At 28.2% G+C, this 22,346-nt stretch overlaps 1 protein-coding gene across 1 annotated transcript; it reads left to right on the top strand.

Annotated features, from left to right (window-relative positions):
• Positions 1-15,489: 15,489 nt before the first annotated feature.
• LOC109789801 (Pentatricopeptide repeat (PPR-like) superfamily protein) lies at positions 15,490-19,171 on the top strand. Its single transcript, XM_020348837.3, has 2 exons — positions 15,490-16,483; positions 17,306-19,171. Exons 1-2 carry the CDS (start codon positions 15,609-15,611, stop codon positions 18,252-18,254), a joined length of 1,824 nt encoding a protein of 607 aa, XP_020204426.1. The 5' UTR covers positions 15,490-15,608; the 3' UTR covers positions 18,255-19,171.
• Positions 19,172-22,346: the final 3,175 nt, after the last annotated feature.

Consider the following 22,346-nt stretch of genomic DNA (forward strand, 5'->3'; position numbering starts at 1 on the left):
TTTTACGAAAGTGCCCTGTGAATATAACGAACGAATCATTTTCAGCGGAACCGGAGTGCCACGTCGGATGCCCACGTGGTTGCGCTTCCATGTGGCCGATCGCTGGCCGCTAGATGCCTCCGCCATTTCCAGCCACGAGTTTCGCCGAAGTTTCTGGAAGCTCATGTGCGCTGCGTGATACCGTGTTCACTCCACTTTGCGACACGTGTTTGATCTAAGCAAAGCTCCAATCATTATGTCGCCACGTGGCTTTCTGTAGACCCGTACTATTGAGTTTTGTTTACACAATTCTCATTTTTTAAGAAAAATTAAGTTCAAAAATAATTATGATGTTTAATTTTAATGTAATATTAATTATTTTTTATTTTTATTTCTTATAATTATTCTTATTTTATTTTTTTAGAAAAATATTAATTATAAATTATTTTTATAAAATTATTTTTTATTTATTGATTATTGATTTTATTTTAATTTATATAAAATAGTTTAAAACGACATTTATTACGAGATACTAAAAAAAACTTATTTGTAGAAGACTGTACAGTACCTGAAATTACCAATATGTAACTCGTCAAAATTAGGATTGGACTCGCATTTTTTTAGTTAGTTTAAAAAAAGTGATGAAAATAGAAGAGTATGTGAAAAATGTTTGGTTATTCAACCAATTGATAGTTATTTTATAGTAGCAATATAATTATAATAATAATAATAATAAACATTGTACTTAAACTTATATTTAAGAAAATAAGATAATGATTTTGGACTGCATTTTATAAATAATGTTTGTAAGAACTGTCGTGCATAAATACATTAAATTAATTAAAATATAATTTATATTATAGGCAAGTATTAATTGAAATATAATTTATATTCCGGTTATGAATGACGTTTGTAAGAATTGCCATGCATAAATTGAAACACATTGCGATTTATTTTAATTTTTGTCATTGTCTTCTGTATGTGAAAAAATTAATTTATCTTAGAGTATTATAAAGATAAATTATTATGAGTGCGTGAATTAATTAATGAGTTGTTTCATCTTAATAACTAGTCTCAGTTTTAAAATTTAAATATAACATTAAATTAAGTATTTGAAAAGAGAGTTTTATCACTTACAATTATTTTACCTCATTTGAGTTAATGTCTTGTAAAAAAAATACACATACTCTTTACCAAGACATACATAATATATAATAGGGATGATAAAACAAATTACGTGATTCAATACGCGCGGTTAACCTAATGCGATTGTCAAACTTGAAAAGTCCAAATAGAAATTTGTGCTTCAAAAATGAAATCAAACAGCATAAAAGCCTATTTTTTTCAAGCATTTAGCTGGTTTTTACGAGTCTAATTTGGACCATGATTTGTTAAAGTTAAAATAACGTATTTTAATCAGGTCCAAAATTCTCAAACCCTGTATTTTATGCGACAAGTTCAAGTAAGTTTCACACTTTGATTATCCCAACCCATTTTTTCAACTCTATATGATAATGATAAATTTATTTGGATCAAATTTTTTATTATGCATCATGAAAAAATGGGACCTAAATGTTAGATAATTTTTAATGATCATATGCAATTTTATAATGTTTATTATTGAAGATAATTACACTCCATAAATTTTAAGAATCTTAGATAATATATTTTTCACTATTTTTATACTCAATCATTTTATGAGAAATTTAGAATATATACATGAATTTATAATACAATTCAATTTTCGTAGAGCTATCAAAATAGGTTAGTCTGACTCGTTTGGTCCGGTCCACCTCAACCTACTTTTTAAGTGAGCTGACCCAACCCTGCCCACCAAATTTATTATTCAAAGTTTCCTAGCCTAGCCCGGCTCACTACAGGTTGGTGGGCTAAACGGGTCAGCCCACCAACCCACCTATTTTTTTTAAAATAAATTATAATTTAAAATAAATTTTAATATAAAATAATCTCTGATCTAAAATAAAAATTATCAAACTAAGTATCATGCATATATTATTAAACTTAAATTAAAAAGTGTACAATTTTAAAAAATGAAAAAATAAAAATAAAAACTCTTTCATGAGAGTAATTATTCATTAATATTAAATTTCATTAGAGGTTTGAGTAGATAAATTTATAGCAAATTTATGTTGTTTAACATTAATTTTATCTTTTTTAATAAAAAAATAATATATTGTTAAAATAATACATATATAATAATAAATACTTAAGTGGGTTGTTAATAGATTAGGTTGATGGGATGGTAAATGGGTTAGGTGGGTAACCCATGTGCTCGCCTAAATAATTGTTTCATTTAATAAAAAAATTTGATAGATAAACCATATCTAACAAATATAAAATTTAAATATATTATAGACAACTTTTATCTAAGGAAAATTTTTCTTGAAATATCAATCAAATGTTCGAAAACAAAAATCACATATTTACGTGTTCCACGAGTAATTCTTTTTTTCTCTATATATATCTTTTTATTTCTCTTTCTCCTTTCCTTTCTCTCCCTCTCATATCTAATATCTCTCTCTTTCTTATATCTCATATTTTTTTACCTTGTCAATTTTAATAATATTACCAAAGTTTGTTTTGTTTGTATGGTTTAATGATATTTTTTATTTTTTATTTTTCTATTTGAATGAAATAAAATAATATTTTTTTTATTCTTTTTATTTATTATGTAACATTTTTTATTTATTTATTTTGATAAAATCTGTATTTAAATTATTTTAACTATAAGTTTTTAACTTTTTAAATAGCTTAATGTTATATTTGTAATAAAATTTGAGTAAATAAATATATCTAATGATATCATTTTAATAAAGGATATTTTTGCAAAAAAAATATTATATACCCAAACATGAAAATATTTAATTCATAGGAATTATGATTTTTGTGTATGAAAAAACTTATCTTATACCAAACTCTCCCTTAGAGTTCTCAATTTGAGTCTTGCATGATGGGTCAATCTTGGCCAATTTGAAACTTAAAAATGATTACATAAATAGAACATTTTGGTCTGATCTACTAAACCCGATAAGACAAATAAATCTGGGTTAGACTGGTTCGTTAAATTAATATCAATTTGTAATGTGATATAAAATAATAGAATAAAATATAATAATAGTACAATAATATTAGTCTTTCACTTTTTTTGGTATTTGTTTACAAAGTTATGGTTACAAGTTCAAAGTCAAGGTTAGTCGTTATGAAAGTTTTGTCGCTCCCGTAACCTCATTGTCCTCTTGATGACATGACCCTGTGACTCATCATCTTTGTTTTATTTGTCATAAAAGATGAAAACACAATCAAACCCACACATGTGCTCACGGAGTTATAATAATGACTCATCGTCACCACAAAATTACAAGGTATAACTTCACTTGTAAGAAACCTTTTTTCTCTTTGTGCTTTTTTTTCACCTCAAATGTTCATATATATTTAACTAGCTAATAAGTATTGTTTTATTATAACATTTTTCCTATCTCATTTCAGTTATCCTTTGTTACTTTATTGTCTATTGTATTTGTTGGTGCTCTCCTATTCCAACTCTAACCAATACCACGTTAATTTTTAAATATATATTTTTTTATTTTGGCTCGATGGCCTAACATGGATTAAGTTGACCCAACAAATGGTAGTCCAAAAAAAATATAAGTCAAGTTAGTAAAACCTAAAATAATATTTAGTTCGTATAGGTTAAGTCAAGTCAAGTTAGATAAACCTGTTTAACACCTCTATCACACTATTTATAAAACTTTTTTTTCTTCAAAAAGTTGCGTAAAGATCCAATAATGAATCTAACGCATTTCAAACAAAAGGAACATGCTCTCTAAATGAATCTTTCACCATTGCTTATAAAATGAAAACTCCAAGCTAACCATTGATTAGAAGCCTCCTCGTCTAATAAATAATCTTCAGAAAAACTTCATTAGACTATTTATTCAAACTTGTACACATCTGTTTTATTTAAAATTAAATTGTAAAAAATATTTTATTAATTACAATAATTATAGAAGATAAATAGTGTCACATACATTACACTGAAAATTCTAAGTGAGTTGTATGTTATTTCTTGTATTTTGTTTTATCTCACTAGTACATAATATACATTTTACGTCGGTCATTTTGGGCTTTTTACGTCAGAAAAACCTCTGACGTGGAAGTGGGAGACGTAAATTTACGTCAGACACGAAAAATGACGTAAATTTACATCGGACACGAAAAACGACGTAAATTTACGTCGGATACCCAAGGCTCGACGTAAAAAGTTGTAAGAAAATTCAAAAAAAAAAAAACAACTGCAAGCAGAACGATCCGTTCTGCTGGGAGAACAGCCCGTTCTCCAAGCAGAACGGGCCGTTCTCTAAGTAGAACAGACCGTTCTGCTGGGTTCTCCAAACCCAGACTTGGCCACTTCCTTCACCAGCTTCAAAAACCCATGACCAACGCAACCAACCCATCATCACGCGAATCAACCTCTTCCCTAACCTTCCTAAGCTCCGGAGGAGGTAGAACTTGTCGAGGCGGAGGGCGTTGATTTTAAAAACATGTACTACTCCACCTACAGATTGTAACATATTTTATGATATGCCAAGAGAGTGAAAGAAACAGTAGAGAAAGAAGAAATGGATGATTGAACCAAAAGGTAAGTGAAACACTAGTGGAAAAATAGAAATGAACTACTCGTGGCGCATGGTGTGGAGGAAGGTGGATGAGGTCGTCGGAGAGGGCAGTCACAATCTGAGGAGGAGGCGGAGGGATTTGAGGAGGAGGAGGTGGAGGGATTTGAGGAGGAGGAGGTGTGGCCTCCATTGCACAACGCGGGAGAAGAAATTTTTTGAAATATCTACCTCCGTAAAGCTTCTTTTAACAGGGTGCAGGGGGTTATTTACGTCGGCCGAGAAATGTCCGACGTAAATTTTAACATCTACGTCGGACACAATGCATAGCCGACGTAGATGTTAAAATTTACGTCAGACCCAAGGAGGTCCGACGTAAATAATTTACCTAAAATTACCGAACGTGCCACCATGTTTTTATTACGTCACGTTGTTGTATATCTGATGTAAAATAGGTGACGTGGTATCCTATTTATTCACTAGTGTCTATATTTAAATTATATGTAAAATATGAGAAATTAAAATTCTCGATTTAAAATTATTAAAAAAAAAGTGAAAATATTGTATATACTAAATACTCCTTTACATGGTAGGATGAATTTGAGACCAATGTTTTCTCTCCTTGTGTATGTAAATAATTTATATATAAGTAATTAAAACTAAGAAGTTTTTTAAGAAATTAATAATTACATAACATACTTATCAGAAATAATTAAATATATTTTTTAAAATGACTTTTCACCCCATTATGACAGTATTTGGCTATTCTGAAGGGTTGATAGTTGATAGGCAGCAAAGTGAAAGTGGGAGCGTGCATACACAGAAAGTGAAATCAGGCCGTGCAGTGCAGTCTAAGCCCACAGGGTCAACATCGACCAAATATGTCGGAAAGAAATATATTATCTTCAAGTGATGCATGATTGAAGAATTTCTTTATTTTCACTTGAATTATTTTTACGAAGATGACATTTTTAGAAATGTATTATTTTTTATAAAATATATTTGGTAATTATTTTATTTTTATAAATATTATGTCTATTGTCAATTACCATAAAAGTTTAGTAATTTAACAGTCAATTATTGTAAGAAAAAACTATTTCTACTTATTTACAAATCAATATTTCAAGAATATCTTATGTCTGGAAAATGTTTTTATTTATTTTACTACCAAACATAAAAAAAAAAAGTTTTATTCTCATGCATGCAAGAATTAGGGGTTTTAGAGAAAAAATTGAAGGGAAAATAAATGTTTTTACACACACATATACATATATATATATATATATATATATATATATATATGAAGAGTAAAGAACAAAAAAATAATAATAAAACAAAAAAAACAGTTATTCCCATGTATTTTGTTACAATATATGTTAAGTGATAAAATTAACAATAAATCAAATTTAATAAAGAATAAAAAACAGAAAAGAGAGAGTTGTAATGTTTTTGGACAAATAAAGCAGTGAAGTGGAGACTTCTCTTTATAAAGTTTGAAAACTCATAATAAACTTGTAAATAGAACAAATTAATAAAAACAAATAAAATTTTGAATTAATCCTATCAACATTTTAAATGAAACATTAAAACAATTATATTACATATAAACTTATCTCAATTAAATAAAATAATTTAAAGAAACCCATTTCCACAGGGATAAATATACAAATATTTGTACCATTTTATTATGAGGCTCATTATAATGTATATGAGTCCAACTCATCGTTTCTTTAAAAGTATAAGAAACATTTTATTATATAAAAAATTAAATTTTATAGGATCAAATAATATGATGAGTTGAAATGCACATCTCGCACGTATCTAATATATTTATGAGTTAATAGTATCTTTTTATATGTTTATTTAATTAAATTATATAAAAAAAATATTATTAACGATTCTAATTAATTGTTAGTGTAAAAAAATTTATATTAATAATATATAGGTGATTAATTCTATATTTATTCATAAAAAAAATGATTCTCATGTGTTTTTGCTATATACAAGACTGTTTCTTTAAGAAAATCAAAGAAAAAAAATTAATAACATGCACTTTCTACTAATTAAGTCAGATTTCGTTTTTTTCTGGTCATCCTTTTCTCTCTTATATATGCATGTTGAGTTACTTTCAACCCGTGCCTTCACTAACTTTCTCTTTTCTCACGAAGTTCTGTGTATACAGTGCCGGTGGTGACCACAATTCAGAATCTGTTGCAAAAACGAAAAAGTGGACAAAACGAAATATATCTCTGATTTGTTTTGGATGGCATCCTCCAAAACTCTTTGTTTCCAAGATTTATGAAGATCTTTATTGCACGTATCAATAGTTTCGAGAATGAGCTCCAACAATGTAAAAAACAATCATTGGTGAAGTTGCCATATATGCGGACACACGTGTACGAACAAATCCATTAATTTCATAAGTCGAGAATACCATACATTTTTAAATATAAATTTAAAAGAGTTTTTGGATCTTCTTTATTAAAAAATATTTTTTATTTTTAATAAAAAAATTTTAAAAACTTTCTAATTAACCAGTATGCAAACATGCTTCTTTGAAGACACTTTGTTAATACGTGGGATTGCATTGATCTTAAACACTTATTTAAGTTTCGGAAGCTTCTAACATACACAAGATTATATATAAATCAATTTAGGTAAACTGAGTTTTTTGAAATACCTTTCTTTAATTCTTTTAGTATGCAGCAAAGTATTTTTTATTAAAAACAATTTTGTTCGAGACTTTGTTTAATACAATCACATACTGAGACTTTGTTTTTAAATACCTCAAAAATACAACACAAAATAGTTTAGTTTTGTGATTCATTCGTGGCCCATTTTCCGCCACGAATAAGATTCAGTTACATAATCATTTGACCGTTTGTGTCACTGTTAAAGGTTTTAATCACCAACCACGACCACAAATAAGATTTTGTTACATAACGATGAAATTGAAACTACTATGTTTTGTGTGGTTTCGTGCCATTTTCTCAATGAATAGTTTACAACCTCATCACGTGAAAGTAATATTATCATGTTTTTTTTTTCTTCTTTATGTGAGTATATGTCGGGGAAAATCGCACCTGAGGAGCATTGATGGTAGAAAGACACACGAACACACAACAGAGAAAATAATAGAATATATAAGAATTTAGGTAATTGGCGGTACTTGTTGTCAATCTGGTCCACATAAGACTTTCTACAATTATTTTTACAATATATCTCATAATATTATAAATTCGATAACTATCTCAAATAATATTATAAATTAATTATATAATGAAAATTATCCAAGTTCACCTTTTTTTTCTCTCTATCACTTCATTTATTATAGAAAGAGATAAAAAAAAGTTATATAAGTCGTTATAAAATAAAATTATAATGTACCAATTTTATCTTTCTTATTTATTATTAAATAAATTTTTACGAGAGAGGTGAATATATTGCTCAATATTAATATTTGAGTAATGCTATATGTGCAATTAAATTTGTCCAATAATTTGTACAATCCTATTTTTGTGTCTATCTCTCTCCATCACTTCATTTATTATAGAGAAAAATACTTATTAATGATGAAAAGAAATAAGCAAAAAAAATATTAGATTTTGTTGTAAATATAACATATTCAAATATTAATATGAAACAATATCTTTATGTCATAGAATAATTTAATAATAAGTAAGAAGAGTAAAATTGGTAAATCATGATTTTATTTTATAAACCCAATAAAATCAATTAACATAATTACTTATGTTGATTTGTGTATTTCTATTAGAAATGTCTTATAATACAGATTAGAGAGTATTTCATAAAAACATCTTAACTTATTTTTGTGTATCATCCAATTCAATCAAGTCAAATTATCCTTATCAACTTGTTTGAGATGAACATCTAAGTTAAGTCCATAGAACAATCACCCCAACTACACTCTAAATAGTTACCAACTAATGACTAGTAGGTTATATTTCCTTAATTATCTCCTAAAATCTCAAAACATAAGATATCAAATATTTATAATTGATAAAGCATCAAATATTCTATTTTTACGCAATTAATAAAAAAATATTATTATTAATTAAGTAATCAATCGATTAAAAATATTATGTTTAATAATAAGAATGTCTTTCGTTAAAGTACTTGTAAATTGTGATAACCATATTTTGTAAACACATCCTATAACTTAATGTTTGGTTCTCATAACTCAAGCCAGCTACTTTTATAGATCTAAATATATTGTTTCAAATACTTCTTCCTAAATGTTCTCAAACTATTCATACTAACCTGGTACATGAATGTTAATATGTTATTCTTCATTTGCTCTTCTAGAGTTGTCACTTTCTAAAACCAGTTTTGCCATTAATATGTATCTTTCATTGCTTTCAATCATTTATTTCTCAAACGACTTTCGATATCTTCATTGAAATTATTTATAACTTTTGGCCTATTCATTCGCGTGCCTCCAATACAAACTCAATCTTTTCAACTAAATCACTTGAATATCTGATTATACTTAACATGTTAACATGGACATGTGTCCCACACTAATGTGGAACAACAATAAAAAGATCCCAAAATTAGAATATATAAGAGTTAAAAAGGTCCACACTAATCTGATTATACTTATTTTATTATTATTTTATCAAATAAGCAACTAACATGACACTATTAAAAGATATAATTAATTACCAGTATGAAAAAACTTTATACTGACAGTGTATAGGTACTCATATAATATTTTCATACTTTTAGGCATAAGGGAAAAAAGAAAAAAAGACTTGAAATTTGTTGAAAACAGGTGAAGAAGCCATCAATTATACTACGACAGATGTCCCTTTAAAGACTCGGACTGCAGGCCCAGCCCAATAAAACCTCAAGCAGACACGTAGCCTCTTGACTTGTATAATATATAATATATAATATGTAAATTAAAAAAAAAAAGATAATATAAAAGAGGACTGGAGTAAAGCATTGATAAAAATAAGAAAAGAAGTGAAAAAAAAAATATTTTTGAATGAGTGAGATAAAAATAAAAATAAATAATTTAATCATATCAAAATATTTTATACTAATTAAAATATTTCAAACCTATTCTTCATTTTTTATTTACAAAAAATATTTATTATAATTAAAATTTTATGTTATAATATATATATATATATATATATATATATATATCAATTTTAAAAAAAAACTAAAACAAAAAGAAAAGAAAAAGAGAGAGTTTTTCTCTTCCCACTTCTCAGGGAGAATTTTTTTAGAATCTCACAAAAACTTTATTCTTTCTTAAGTTTTCTCTTAAATAAATAGTAGAAATTTAATGCTTTTACAAATTTAATTTTCATACTCCGAAATGTAATTCTTGCATTGTATACTAATAAAAAAGAATAAGTTTAACGAGTACTGCATTATGGGTGTAAAATATATCTTAAATTTTTAGAATGTATCATTTTTCTTTAAAAATATATCTTAGATATAGTTTTTAAGACAATTGTAATAAAAATAAATCATACATAAAAGTCTAATTAAATAAAAATATAAAAAATATTTACACTATTCTAATTAAATTCTCTTCGCTACATTTCCTTCCTGTGTATTTATACCGACACACCAATGTGGTAGAATAGTAGCCACCAATGCACAGTATTTGGACCTTAAGCAAGCCACCTATGCTTAAAACACGAGATTGGATTGGACCCTCCCTCTACATGCACGTTGAAGGTTATATTTGACAAAAATAATTAATAAGTTGAATGAAAAGTTATCTTTTACATAAAATTGTTAGTTTTCAAAATTATAAAAATTTATTAAATTATATTTTTAATAAAATTAGTTATTTACCTAATTACTTTATATATATATATATATATATATATATATATATATAAAATAAGAATCTATTATTTTAAGAGTAAGATTATTTATACTTATTTTACTAAATAACTCTTATTTTTATATCAAATTTTAATGATTAAATTATTAAATTTATATCAAATTTATAATTTTTTTAAAAAATATAAAATTATTTGATATTTTATTTTATAAATTCATATATATGGATAATAATAAAAATATTTTCTACGTTAACTTGAATTAATAAATAATAGTGTCAAATAATTTTAAAATTCTATAAGTTTAATTTATATATTAAAAAAATTATAATTTAATAATTAAATTATTAAAATTTAATATAAAATAATATTTATTAAGTAAGATAAATATAAATAAACTTATTTTTTTAATAAGTGAATTCATACTTTATATATATATATACACACGATCGTGTCATTCTTGAAAGGCCTCACTAATAATAAAACAGAGCAGGCCCCTACTAGAATTCAGATAATGGAGCCGGTGGTTAAGAATATGACTGGTTTCTCAATAATTAGCTGGGATCGGACCCATAACAAGGCGGTGGGTAGCTGCTTTAACGTCGTTTATCAAGAACAATCTCCGTGAAGTCGCCGTCAATCATTGCCCCTTTACACGTGATTTCACGTTTGAATTTGGGGCCTCTCGACAACAACGGCGTATTTTGCACCACTAGAAAAAGCGCGGTAATAGTGAAGTATCAGATTAGGGCCCATTAAGTTTCAGCCATTGGATGTTTCCCTTATCAATCATTGGACAGGGTCAATGTGTTTTAGGATAAGCGATCGGGCGGTGAGAAATACGAGCTTATTTGTTTAATTGTTCTACAAAAACAACTTCAGGAAAGTGCAACCAAATTTACATCCATAGTTTTAAAAATCGGACCAGTCATCGAATCAGTTAAGATACTGGGTCAGTAGGTTAAAAGTTGAACCAATGAGTTACTAGTTGAACCGTATGACTTGATTTTTATTTATTTTTATTAAAAAAATTATATTAAATATATTTAATACTTATAAATTTTAATAAATTCATATCTTATTTTAAATTTTAATTTTTCTATCTTATTTAAAATTATTTTATTTTTATTTTATAAAAAAAATACATAAAAAATTACATGTTAAACGGTATATTAACACAAATTAAAAATATAAATAATATGTACATATATAATATGTTTGCAATTAATATCACAAAATAATATATGTAATATTTACATAGATATTATATTATTAAATATATAATTTAAAATTAATAATATACTATAAAAGTTATTTAAGTTGTATATATTGCAAACAAATATATTAGAACAAGTAGTCATTGTTATATTTAATAAGACTCCTTGCTTTTTATTAAGAGATTCAATTTTCATTATTATTTTTGTAGTTTATGGTCCCTTAAAAAAATTAATAAAAAAAAAGAAAAAAAAGTGGTTGAACCGGTTTGACCTACCGGTTCACCGGTTGAACTGGAAAATTGACCGGTTTAATCCGATTTAAAACGGGTCGACTGCATAACCGGTCCAACTTAAGATTCAGACCGGCTGGACCACCGGTTCCCGGTCCAACCGATCCGACTGGCCGGTTCGGTCCGGGTTTTAAATCACTGTTTACATCACTTTAATACATTAAATCAACTAAAAAATAATTTAAAATTTGATTTGATAATTAACTTATTAAATTTAATTTGTGAAGTAAATGAGTTAAATTTTAGTTAAAAATTGATATACATTGAAAATAAAGAGATTCATGTAAAAGGGAAAAAATCAATAGAGAAGTATTTAGTGATGTGACAAAGAAAAAAAAGTACTCGACGAAGGATAGGAAAGAAAGTTTTCACAAACCTCACCTAACCAAATTACTATTAGAAATCCTTATGAGCCCAAGCCAATTTATAAACACTTGAGTTGTTTCTATTTCAAAATCATTCTCCATTCAAAATTCAATCTTGTATTCATATTCAAAAGTTTCACCTTAGCAGTAGTAAGAAAAAGGCATACAGGCAAGAGTAGTAGAGAGCAGCTATGCTACTCTCATGAAGATACCTCAACAACAAGTACACATGCAAGAGACAGAAATATCATATATATATATATATATATATATATATATATATATATATATATATATATATATATATATATATATATATGTATATATATATATAAATACTTTTTTTTTACCAAAATATCATTTATTAAAATAAAACCCATTATATATATATACTTAAATCTTATTATAAATATGATATTAAATTATTTTAAAAAATTGAAAACATATTAAAATTATTTAAATACAAAATTTAACAAAAAATAAAAAATAAAAATACTATATTATAATTAAGAAGAATAAAAATATATTACTTTATTTCATTCAAATAAAAAAAATTAAAAAGTATTAAAAAATACCATTAAAATATAAAAACAAAATAAATTTTAATAATATTATTAAAATTAAAGAAAAAAAGAAGAAAAAAAAGAGAGAGATATGAGATGGAAAGAGAGAAGGGAGGGGTAGAGGGTGGGGCAAGGGAGAGAGGAGGAGTGAGAGACAAAGATAGGAATGGAAGAAAAGAGAAGAGGAGTGAGAAAGATAAATATAATGAGAGATGTTTTTTTTGTTTTAAAAAGGGAATATTGTGATATTTTTTGTTTTAAAAAGGGAATATTGTAATATTTTTATGTACATAAAAATTTTCTCCTCAAAAAAATTCTTATGGGAATATTTTTTGTGGAAAAGTGAAATAAAAATGGTTATTAGAAAATTTCATTCCTAAAAATATTTTTTTAAAATAACTACTAAACATGGAAAACTAAGGTTCCCATTTTAAGATTTTTAGAAATGTAAAAACATTTTACATATCAAACACTTCTTAAGAATAAGATTACTTAGATTTATTTAACCTAATAATTCATATTTTATATCAAATTTTAATGATCAAATTGTTAAATCATAAGTTTTTAATGTATAAATCAACTTTATAAATTTTTAAAAATTAAAAATTATTTGACACTCTATTTCATTAAATTAAATTAACAAATAATCATAAAAATATATTTATATGTTGATTTAAATTAATGAAACAAAATATTAAATTATTTTTATTTTATTTTTTATTTATAAGCTTAATTTATATATTATGAACTTTTAATTTAATGATAGGATTGTTTAAATTTGACATATATACTAACAAACTCATAATTTTAAATTTTTTAAAAAACAATTAGGGATAATGGTTCAACTAAAAATAAAAACTAAAATTGATTATAAAAAAGACGTTCTCTTTATTTGTATATATATATATATATATTAAATAATATTAAATAACAAACTTTTATATACCAAGCATGTACCGTTATATTGTAGAATATTTTTAGTATGATGTCAAAATCATTCACTTTATATATTTTTATAAATAATGTTAAATAACGAACTTCTATATACTAAACACATGTCGTTATACTGCCTGGTATGTTTGGATGAGGAATTTATATAGGGTAATTCATTTATTTGAAGAATTTCAAATTCCTTGAGGTGAAATGTTTTGTTTGGATGAGGAATTTACAAAAAATTTGAAATTCAAGCATTTGTGAAATTCCTTAAAATAGTAAAATTTCAAATTCTCCCAAAAATTTAACAATTTGAAATTCCTCATATTTGTTTTTCTTATTTCACCTATATATTTTATCTTATCTCTTCATTCTTTTAATTATTGAATATTCAAAAATATTTTTAAAATTATTAAATATTATCTAATATTAATTTTTAAAATTATTAAATATTTAAAAATTAGCTAATATTTATTTTTATGAAATTTAATTTAAAAATCTCAACATATAAATATATTTTTAAAATTAATTTTACCATGGTAGAACCAAATTATTATATCCATCTTAACAATTTAAAATTTAAAAATTTGAATTGATTTATCCAAACAAAATATTTTAAGAATGATAGAAATTGAAATCAAAGTAATTCAAATACTAAGAATTTAAAATTCCTTGAATTTGTAAAATCCTTCATCCAAACACACCTAAGAGTGTTTTTAGGATGAGGGTTTTCAAAGATTTTTTTTAGTTTATTTTTATTTAATTTAATTTTTAATATCTTTCTTGAGAGGACAATTTGTAATATCTTAAAATAAATTATTAATAAATAAAATAATTTTGTACTATAATGTAAATTATTTATTATATATCTAAAATATAATTTATATTTTTTAAAATTTATTTATATAAATTTTAAATATAATTTATATATTTAAATAAACATTTATTTGTATATACTTACTCTGAACTTATATAAAAACAAAAAAAATATCAAAATTTTCATTTAAATGTAAGTAAATTCCAACTAATCTAACCCTATTTAATGTTATTATTTTAAAAATATCACTTAAATTAAATATGATTACTATTTTTAATTAATATTATTATGTGTAGTTTAGGGAGTAAAATTTATTTATTTTTATATAAAATCAATAAATTTAAGTAAACTTAACTATTTTTTTTTAATATTTTTGAATTTAGATACTTTTACAGTTTACTTAGATATAAGTTTAAAAAAAATATAGCTTATTATAAATTTTAATCATATATAATAAATATTTAAACTAAGAAATTCACAAATTAAAATACTACTTGTGAACTTTATATATATATATAAGAAACAATTTTTATATAGACTAAGAAAATTAATTAAATACATTTAATTTTCACAATTTAATATAAAACATACATTATATTTTTAAAAATATCTTTAACTATACTTATAATAAGTAATATTTTATTTATTATCTAAGAGATATTTTTAATTAAAAAGATTATATAAATTTGACTTAATTAAAATTGATTTATATTTTAGTTAAAATAAATAAATTATTTTACTTATATATAAGTAAAAAGGAGTAAGGAGTTTCTAATTTTCTTAATTATTAATAGACAAGTTAGTTTAATTTAGTTACGGTATTAAGAAGGGAGTATGAATATAGATTTTGGAACAGTAATTATCCCATTTTTGTTATACATTTTCCAAGAATATTTTAGTAAATGGTATACCGTATACGAAGAGAAATCCTGGGAGAACCCAGATGGCAGATAGACAGTAAGAGAGTAAGAGAGAGTGGGTAATGGTGGTGGCGCGGCAACTTGCGTTTGAAAATGTTGGGAACAAGTTATACCACACAGCAGAATCCTTAGTATCTCTGGCCAAACAATGTCCTTCCAGAAAAACACTGGAACAGGTCCACACCCAAATGGTGGTTCGCTCCATCCACAAGCCCAACCACCTTCTCTCTCAAATCATCCACTTCGCCGATTACCGCTACGCCTCGCTTCTCTTCTCCCACATTCTCCCTCACCCCAACGACTACGCCTTCAACATCATGATCCGCGCCCTCACCACCACCTGGCGCCGCCACCCCCTCGCCCTCGCCCTCTTCCGCCGCATGCACTCCCTCGGCCTCGCCCCCAACAACTTCGCCTTCCCCTTCTTCTTCCTCTCCTGCGCCGCCCTCGCCCTCCTCCGCCACGCCCGCGCCGGCCACGCCTCCGTTCTCAGGCTCGGCCTCTCCTCCGACCGCCACACCGCCCACTCCCTCATCACCGCGTACTCGCGCTGCGCCCGCACCGGCTGCGCGCGCAAGGTGTTCGATGAAATTGTTCAGAGGGACTCGGTGTCTTGGAACGCCATGATTGCTGGCTACGCGAAGGCGGGGTGCGCGAGGGAGGCGGTGGAGGTGTTTGGGGAGATGAGGAGGGGCGGGTTCGAGGCGGATGAGATGGGGCTGGTGAGTGTGCTCGGGGCTTGTGGGGAGTTGGGGGATTTGGAGCTGGGAAGGTGGGTGGAGGGGTTTGTTGTGGAACGTCGCATGGTGATTAACTCCTATGTTGGTTCTGCTTTGATTAGTATGTATGCCAAGTGTGGGGATTTGGGGTCCGCTAGAAGGATCTTCGATAGCATGGGTACTAGGGATGTTATCACGTGGAATGCTGTTATATCAGGGTGAGTGAGTAATATGTCGTACAAACTAACTCTTGTTACAAATCAAGAGTCTGCTTGGATAAACTTATCCATAATACCTTTAGTAGAAAAAAAATAAAATAAGTTTTTTCATAAGCTAAAATTAGCTCATGCATAAATTAAAGATAAGTTTTTTGAAAAATTAATAAGAGAGAGCTTCTACAAATTAGTATATGTATAAGGATTGTTTTTAGAAGTATTATTAGAGAAATTTATCCAAACAAATTCTAAGTGTTTCTATTTTATGCCTTGTATGGGAATATCATTATATGTATGGATGTGCTTGTTGGGTTTTGGGCAGCGGTGTGCTCAGCTAAAATCATGTTGAAAGCAACATAGAGTTGTTTCCATTTTTTCATGGTGGCATCGTGATTTGGCTGGAGCAGTCGATTTTGAATGTTATCCTAATACACTAATGCAGTGGTAGTGTCGGGTTTGATAGTAGGTTAGAGTATGCTTTGTTTGTTTATGTCAAAGAAGTGCAGAAGGCCAGAGGCTTCAAAATAGTATTTGTGCAATGTCAAATACTTCATGGGGACATGGACAATTTGAATACTCCTAGTTGCATTCTACTTTTATTATTATTATTATATTTATTTTAAGTTTAATGCCAAAATTTACGTAAATAATACAATAACTAGATAAACTCTATCCATGTCCATGTTATGCTGATTCCATGTCACGTGTCATACCCGTAGTGTCTAGGTTCATGTAATCATGTTCCAAACACTTTTGCAATTATGATCTTGGTTTTTCTACAAACTCAATTTATTTTATTTTTTAATTTTTCCTGTGAAATGACAGATATGCTCAGAATGGAATGGCGGATGAAGCGATTGCTTTATTCCATGCCATGAGGGAGGACTGTGTTACTGCAAATAAAGTTACCTTGACTGCAGTGCTCTCTGCGTGTGCCACCATTGGCGCTTTGGATTTGGGGAAACAGATTGATGAATATGCAACACAGAAAGGATTTCAACATGATATTTTTGTGGCCACTGCATTGATTGATATGTATGCTAAGTGCGGGAGTTTGGACAGTGCACGGAGAGTTTTCAAGGAAATGCCCCAAAAAAATGAGGCCACTTGGAATGCAATGATCTCTGCACTTGCTTCTCATGGAAAAGCCCAGGAGGCACTATCACTATTTCAGTGCATGTCAAACGAGGGTGGAGGTGCCCGCCCTAATGATATAACATTTGTTGGGTTGCTTTCTGCGTGTGTCCATGCAGGCCTGGTTGCTGAGGGCTATAGATTGTTTGATATGATGAGCACATTGTTCGGATTGGTACCAAAAATTGAGCACTACTCTTGTATGGTTGATCTTTTGGCACGTGCTGGTCATTTATACGAGGCATGGGATCTAATAGAGAAAATGCCCGAAAAACCAGACAAGGTTACATTAGGTGCTTTGCTTGGTGCCTGTCGAAGGAAAAAAAATGTTGATATAGGTGAACGGGTTATGCAGCTTATTCTGGAGGTGGATCCTTCAAATTCTGGGAACTATATTATCTCATCAAAAATATATGCAAATCTGAACATGTGGGATGATTCGGCAAGGATGAGATTGTTAATGAGACAGAAGGGTATTACTAAAACTCCTGGTTGTAGCTGGATTGAAATTGAGAATCACTTGCATGAGTTTCACGCTGGTGATGGCTTATGCCTTAACTCTACAGATATAAGTAATATAATTGATTTGCTCTATGAGGAACTCAAAAAGGAGGGGTATGTCCCAAAAGTCGTTGAATAGCCTTGTGAGTTGTGCGGAGCTAAAAATTGTTTTATTGGAAGTCACCAAAGTGAGGAAAATTGGATCAATTGACACTCAGCTATCTCAGCACAATTATTCATGTTTATTGGATTGGTTCATCGGGTAAGGGTGATCTGACGGTAGAGATTAATGCATAGTGGGAGCCTTATTTGTTTTTCCGCTGATTTATGTATTGTTTTGTACACGAAGCTCAGATATAGATTATTTAAGGAGAATGAGCCTCTGGCGTTTACATCAGCTTAAATGCCATATTGAAATGAAAAGGAGATTCTTATGAAAACATGTGCTGCTCTGCTGCTGTCTTTTGGAGTATCCATAGGAATCTCTGCTCCAAGTTTTGACACTCCAAGAAGTTTTTCACTTTGTTGATTTGGGCAAAATATGAGAACATATTTTGCTTCAAAAGAAAAAGATTTTGTATTGATAAGTCAAACATTTTAGCCAGTGGGATCCAGAAATTGATCTTGCTTATAGGGAAGTAACAGTTGCTCTTCTATATATCATATTAGCAAGAACATAAAGAGCATTTGAAAGTTTTGATACTCCATATTTATATTTGACATTCACCAGTGAAGCTTTAGTTAGGTAAATATTAGATAGCGACAAGAATTATTTTACAGATAGGATGAGGTAATGATTTTTCCTTAGTCATCTATGCAGATTCAATGGAGAATGTTGATAAAAAAGTTGATGAGCAACTGGGAGATGATAGTAATGTAAGCAAAGAAATTGTCACCTTTGGTTCTTTTTTGTCCTTATTTATTTTCTACTTTCATTTTCTTGTTCTATAATGTGATATCATTATTCAATATCATGAGATTTTTTGAGACAATGATATAATTTTCATAGTGAACTTTCACTGTTTTTTTATGAGATTATTGGGCTTTCATTTTAAATTGCATTAAAATTGCCTTCTGTAATGTCTGCTTGGTCAGTTTCTAATTCTCTAGCCTGCCTGGTAGAGTAATCCTGATTAATAGTAACATTTGCATACCTATCTTCTTTTGGCCAAATAGGTATTGCTTTCATTTGTAACATTTACTATTTGGTTAAAAGAAGAAGATAGGTATGAGAGAAGGTAACACCGTAACACCAACCCATTCATGTGATACCCGTGTCATGAAGCCTTAGCAATTCCTCCCGCAGACACTCCCATGTACACAGTCACACATGTCATGAAGCCACAAACTTAATGCATGAGAGAAGGTACACCAACCCATTCATGTGATACTCCTCATGCCAACAGAGCCTGGCATCAAGTTATTAACGCTGCAAATATATAAATTCTCTCCCTCAAAGCATTCAATACAGAGTAGAATTGCAGTTAACATTAATAAGTAGCAACTTGAAACTCTAATATTGAGAGATATGGAAAGCCTCCAAAAGAATAGTGTTGGGTTCTTTCAGATGCCTTTACACTATCCAAGATATACACAGAAAGATTACCAGCACATGCCTGAGTGGAAGCTTGATCGGCTCCTCAAGGAATATGGGTTGCCTACACATGGTGATTTGACCTACAAAAGAGAGTTTGCCATGGGTGCTTTTCTTTGGTCCAAGTCTTGAGCCTTGTCACATAATGCAATAAGGTGTTTAAATGCTTATATATAAACAAGAATTTGATGTACTTTATGAATACTACTTTATTCAGCTGGTGTATATTATTACTTGTGAGTTTTAAATTGGACTAAGTTCAATAAATATTTTCTCACTACTCTACATGCACATAGATCATTTTCAATAAATATTATTTCGACATCATGAAGTGCAGAGAGTTTATCCATGTAATCCAAGACAAGCATGAAGTACAGAAAGTTTATCCATCTAATCTAAGAGAAGCATGATCTAAAAAACGAAATTTTTTATGGGAACTTTATGTATTTTTTTTTGTTAATTATTGTTAAGAAAATAATAAAATAATAAAGAATGCAAAAGTGATTAACTTTCTTTTTTGATAATTAGGATTATTGTACCCAAAAAAATCTTATTAATAAACAATTTTTATAATCATATACAACTAACATCAATTAGTTAGCATATAATTCAACCAGCTATTAAGTAATGTAATTAGATTAATAAAATTTATAATTATAAATACTATTAAAAATATTAAACAATCCAGCATCGATATGATTTTGCAGGTTGAGGTTAGTTATATAAAAATATTAAATTGTTACTATAAGTAATTAAATTATTTAACTTTAAGATTCTAATTTAAGTAACTCTGTTGGCATTGCTTTTAATCATAAATTCATCATGGTCGTATTTATTATCCCCGCACTTCAATAAATAAATAAATAAACCTTAGAATCAACACTCATCTTAATTATTTAACTAACCGATCTCATTAATTAGGGCTAAACGACCATTGTGGGGTACTATTAGAAACTTATTACCAAAATGGGACTGTTTTGAAACATTTTACACCTTTGGGGTTCTTTTATTGGGTGTCGCTATGGCCCATAGCGACACCCATGACACGTGGCATTTTTTGGTCTGAATATGAGCCATGAACGCCATATTGATAGAGTCGCTGTAGCTGGTGGAGACCTTCAAAGAGTCGCTATAGCCTATAGCGACTCAAATCGGCTAAAAACGAAAAAAAAATAATTAAAAAACGAAAAAAAAAATTTATTTGGGGCGCTATGGCCCATAGCTCCACTCAGGCGCTATGGGCCACACCTGTGTTAAAAATATATCTAATATTTTTAAAATATATCTTATATTTTTAAATTTTAATTTTTTTTTACAAATTTATAAAAAAATAACAGGTAAAAGGGAAAAAAAATTGAAATAAGAAAAAAATGTTAATTTTAAAAAATAAGTAATAAAATGTAAAAAATAATTTTAAAAAAATAAATAAATTATTTGGGGCGCTATGGCCCATAGCTCCACTCAGGCGCTATGGGCCACAGCGCCTGTATTAAAAATATAAAAATTTTAAAATAAATTATAAAAAAATTTGTGATAAAAGGAAAAATAAGAAATGAAATTTTAAAAAAAAATATGTTAAAACTTAAGTAAGAAAAAATTAAACACTGGGCCGTTTTCGTGACTGAGAGAAGTTTGAAATTATATGTAAAAGTTCTTTTTAAATATAAAATTTTAAAAATAAATTATAAAAAAATTTCTGATAAAAGGCAAAATAATAATTGAAATTTTAAAAAAATAAAATTTAAAACTTAACTAATATAATGCGAGAAATAATTAAAAACGAAAAAATATATATATAAATTTGAGGCGCTATGACCCAGAGCGTCACCACACAGAGGCTGACACATGTCCACAGCTAATTTGAGGCGTTGCAACTCATAGCGCCTCATTAATTGACCGCCTGCGTGACCACACAGAGGCTGACACGTGTCCACAGCTAATTTGAGGCGTTGCAATTCATAGCGCCTCATTAATTGACCGCCTGCGTGACCACACAGAGGCTGACACGTGTCCACAGCTAATTTGAGGCGTTGCAACTCATAGCGCCTCATTAATTGACCGCCTGCGTGACCACACAGAGGCTGACACGTGTTAATTAAAAAAAAATTTGATTTATATTTGAAATACGTTTAATTTATTTCTGCTTAAATATTGAATTTATTTATTTTAATTCTGTTTTAATTTTATTTAATTAAAAAAAATAAGTTTATTTAAATTTTGAATTTATTTAATTTAATTCTGTTTTAATTTTATTTAATTAGAAAAAAAGTGTATTTAAATTTTTTAATTTATTTAATTTAATTCTGTTTTAATTTTATTTAATTAGAAAATAAGTTTATTTAAATTTTTAATTAATTTAATTTAATTTAATTCTGTCTTAATTTTATTTAATGTAGAAAATAATTATAAAAAAAAAAAATGGGGCGCTGTGAGCCACAGCGCCACTCAGGCGTACTGGGCCACAGCGCCTGTTAAGAAAATAATGTAAAAAATAATTGAAAAACGAAAAAAAAAAAAAAAAATGGGGCGTTGTGAGCCACAGCGCCACTTAGGCGTACTGGGCCACAGCGCCTGTTAAGAAAATAATGTAAAAAATAATTGAAAAACGAAAAAAAAAAAAAAAAAAAAAAAATGGGG

Source organism: Cajanus cajan, chromosome 9 (genome assembly GCF_000230855.2).
Source record: "Cajanus cajan strain Asha chromosome 9, NIPB_CcT2T_4, whole genome shotgun sequence".
Classification (NCBI taxonomy): Eukaryota; Viridiplantae; Streptophyta; class Magnoliopsida; order Fabales; family Fabaceae; genus Cajanus; species Cajanus cajan.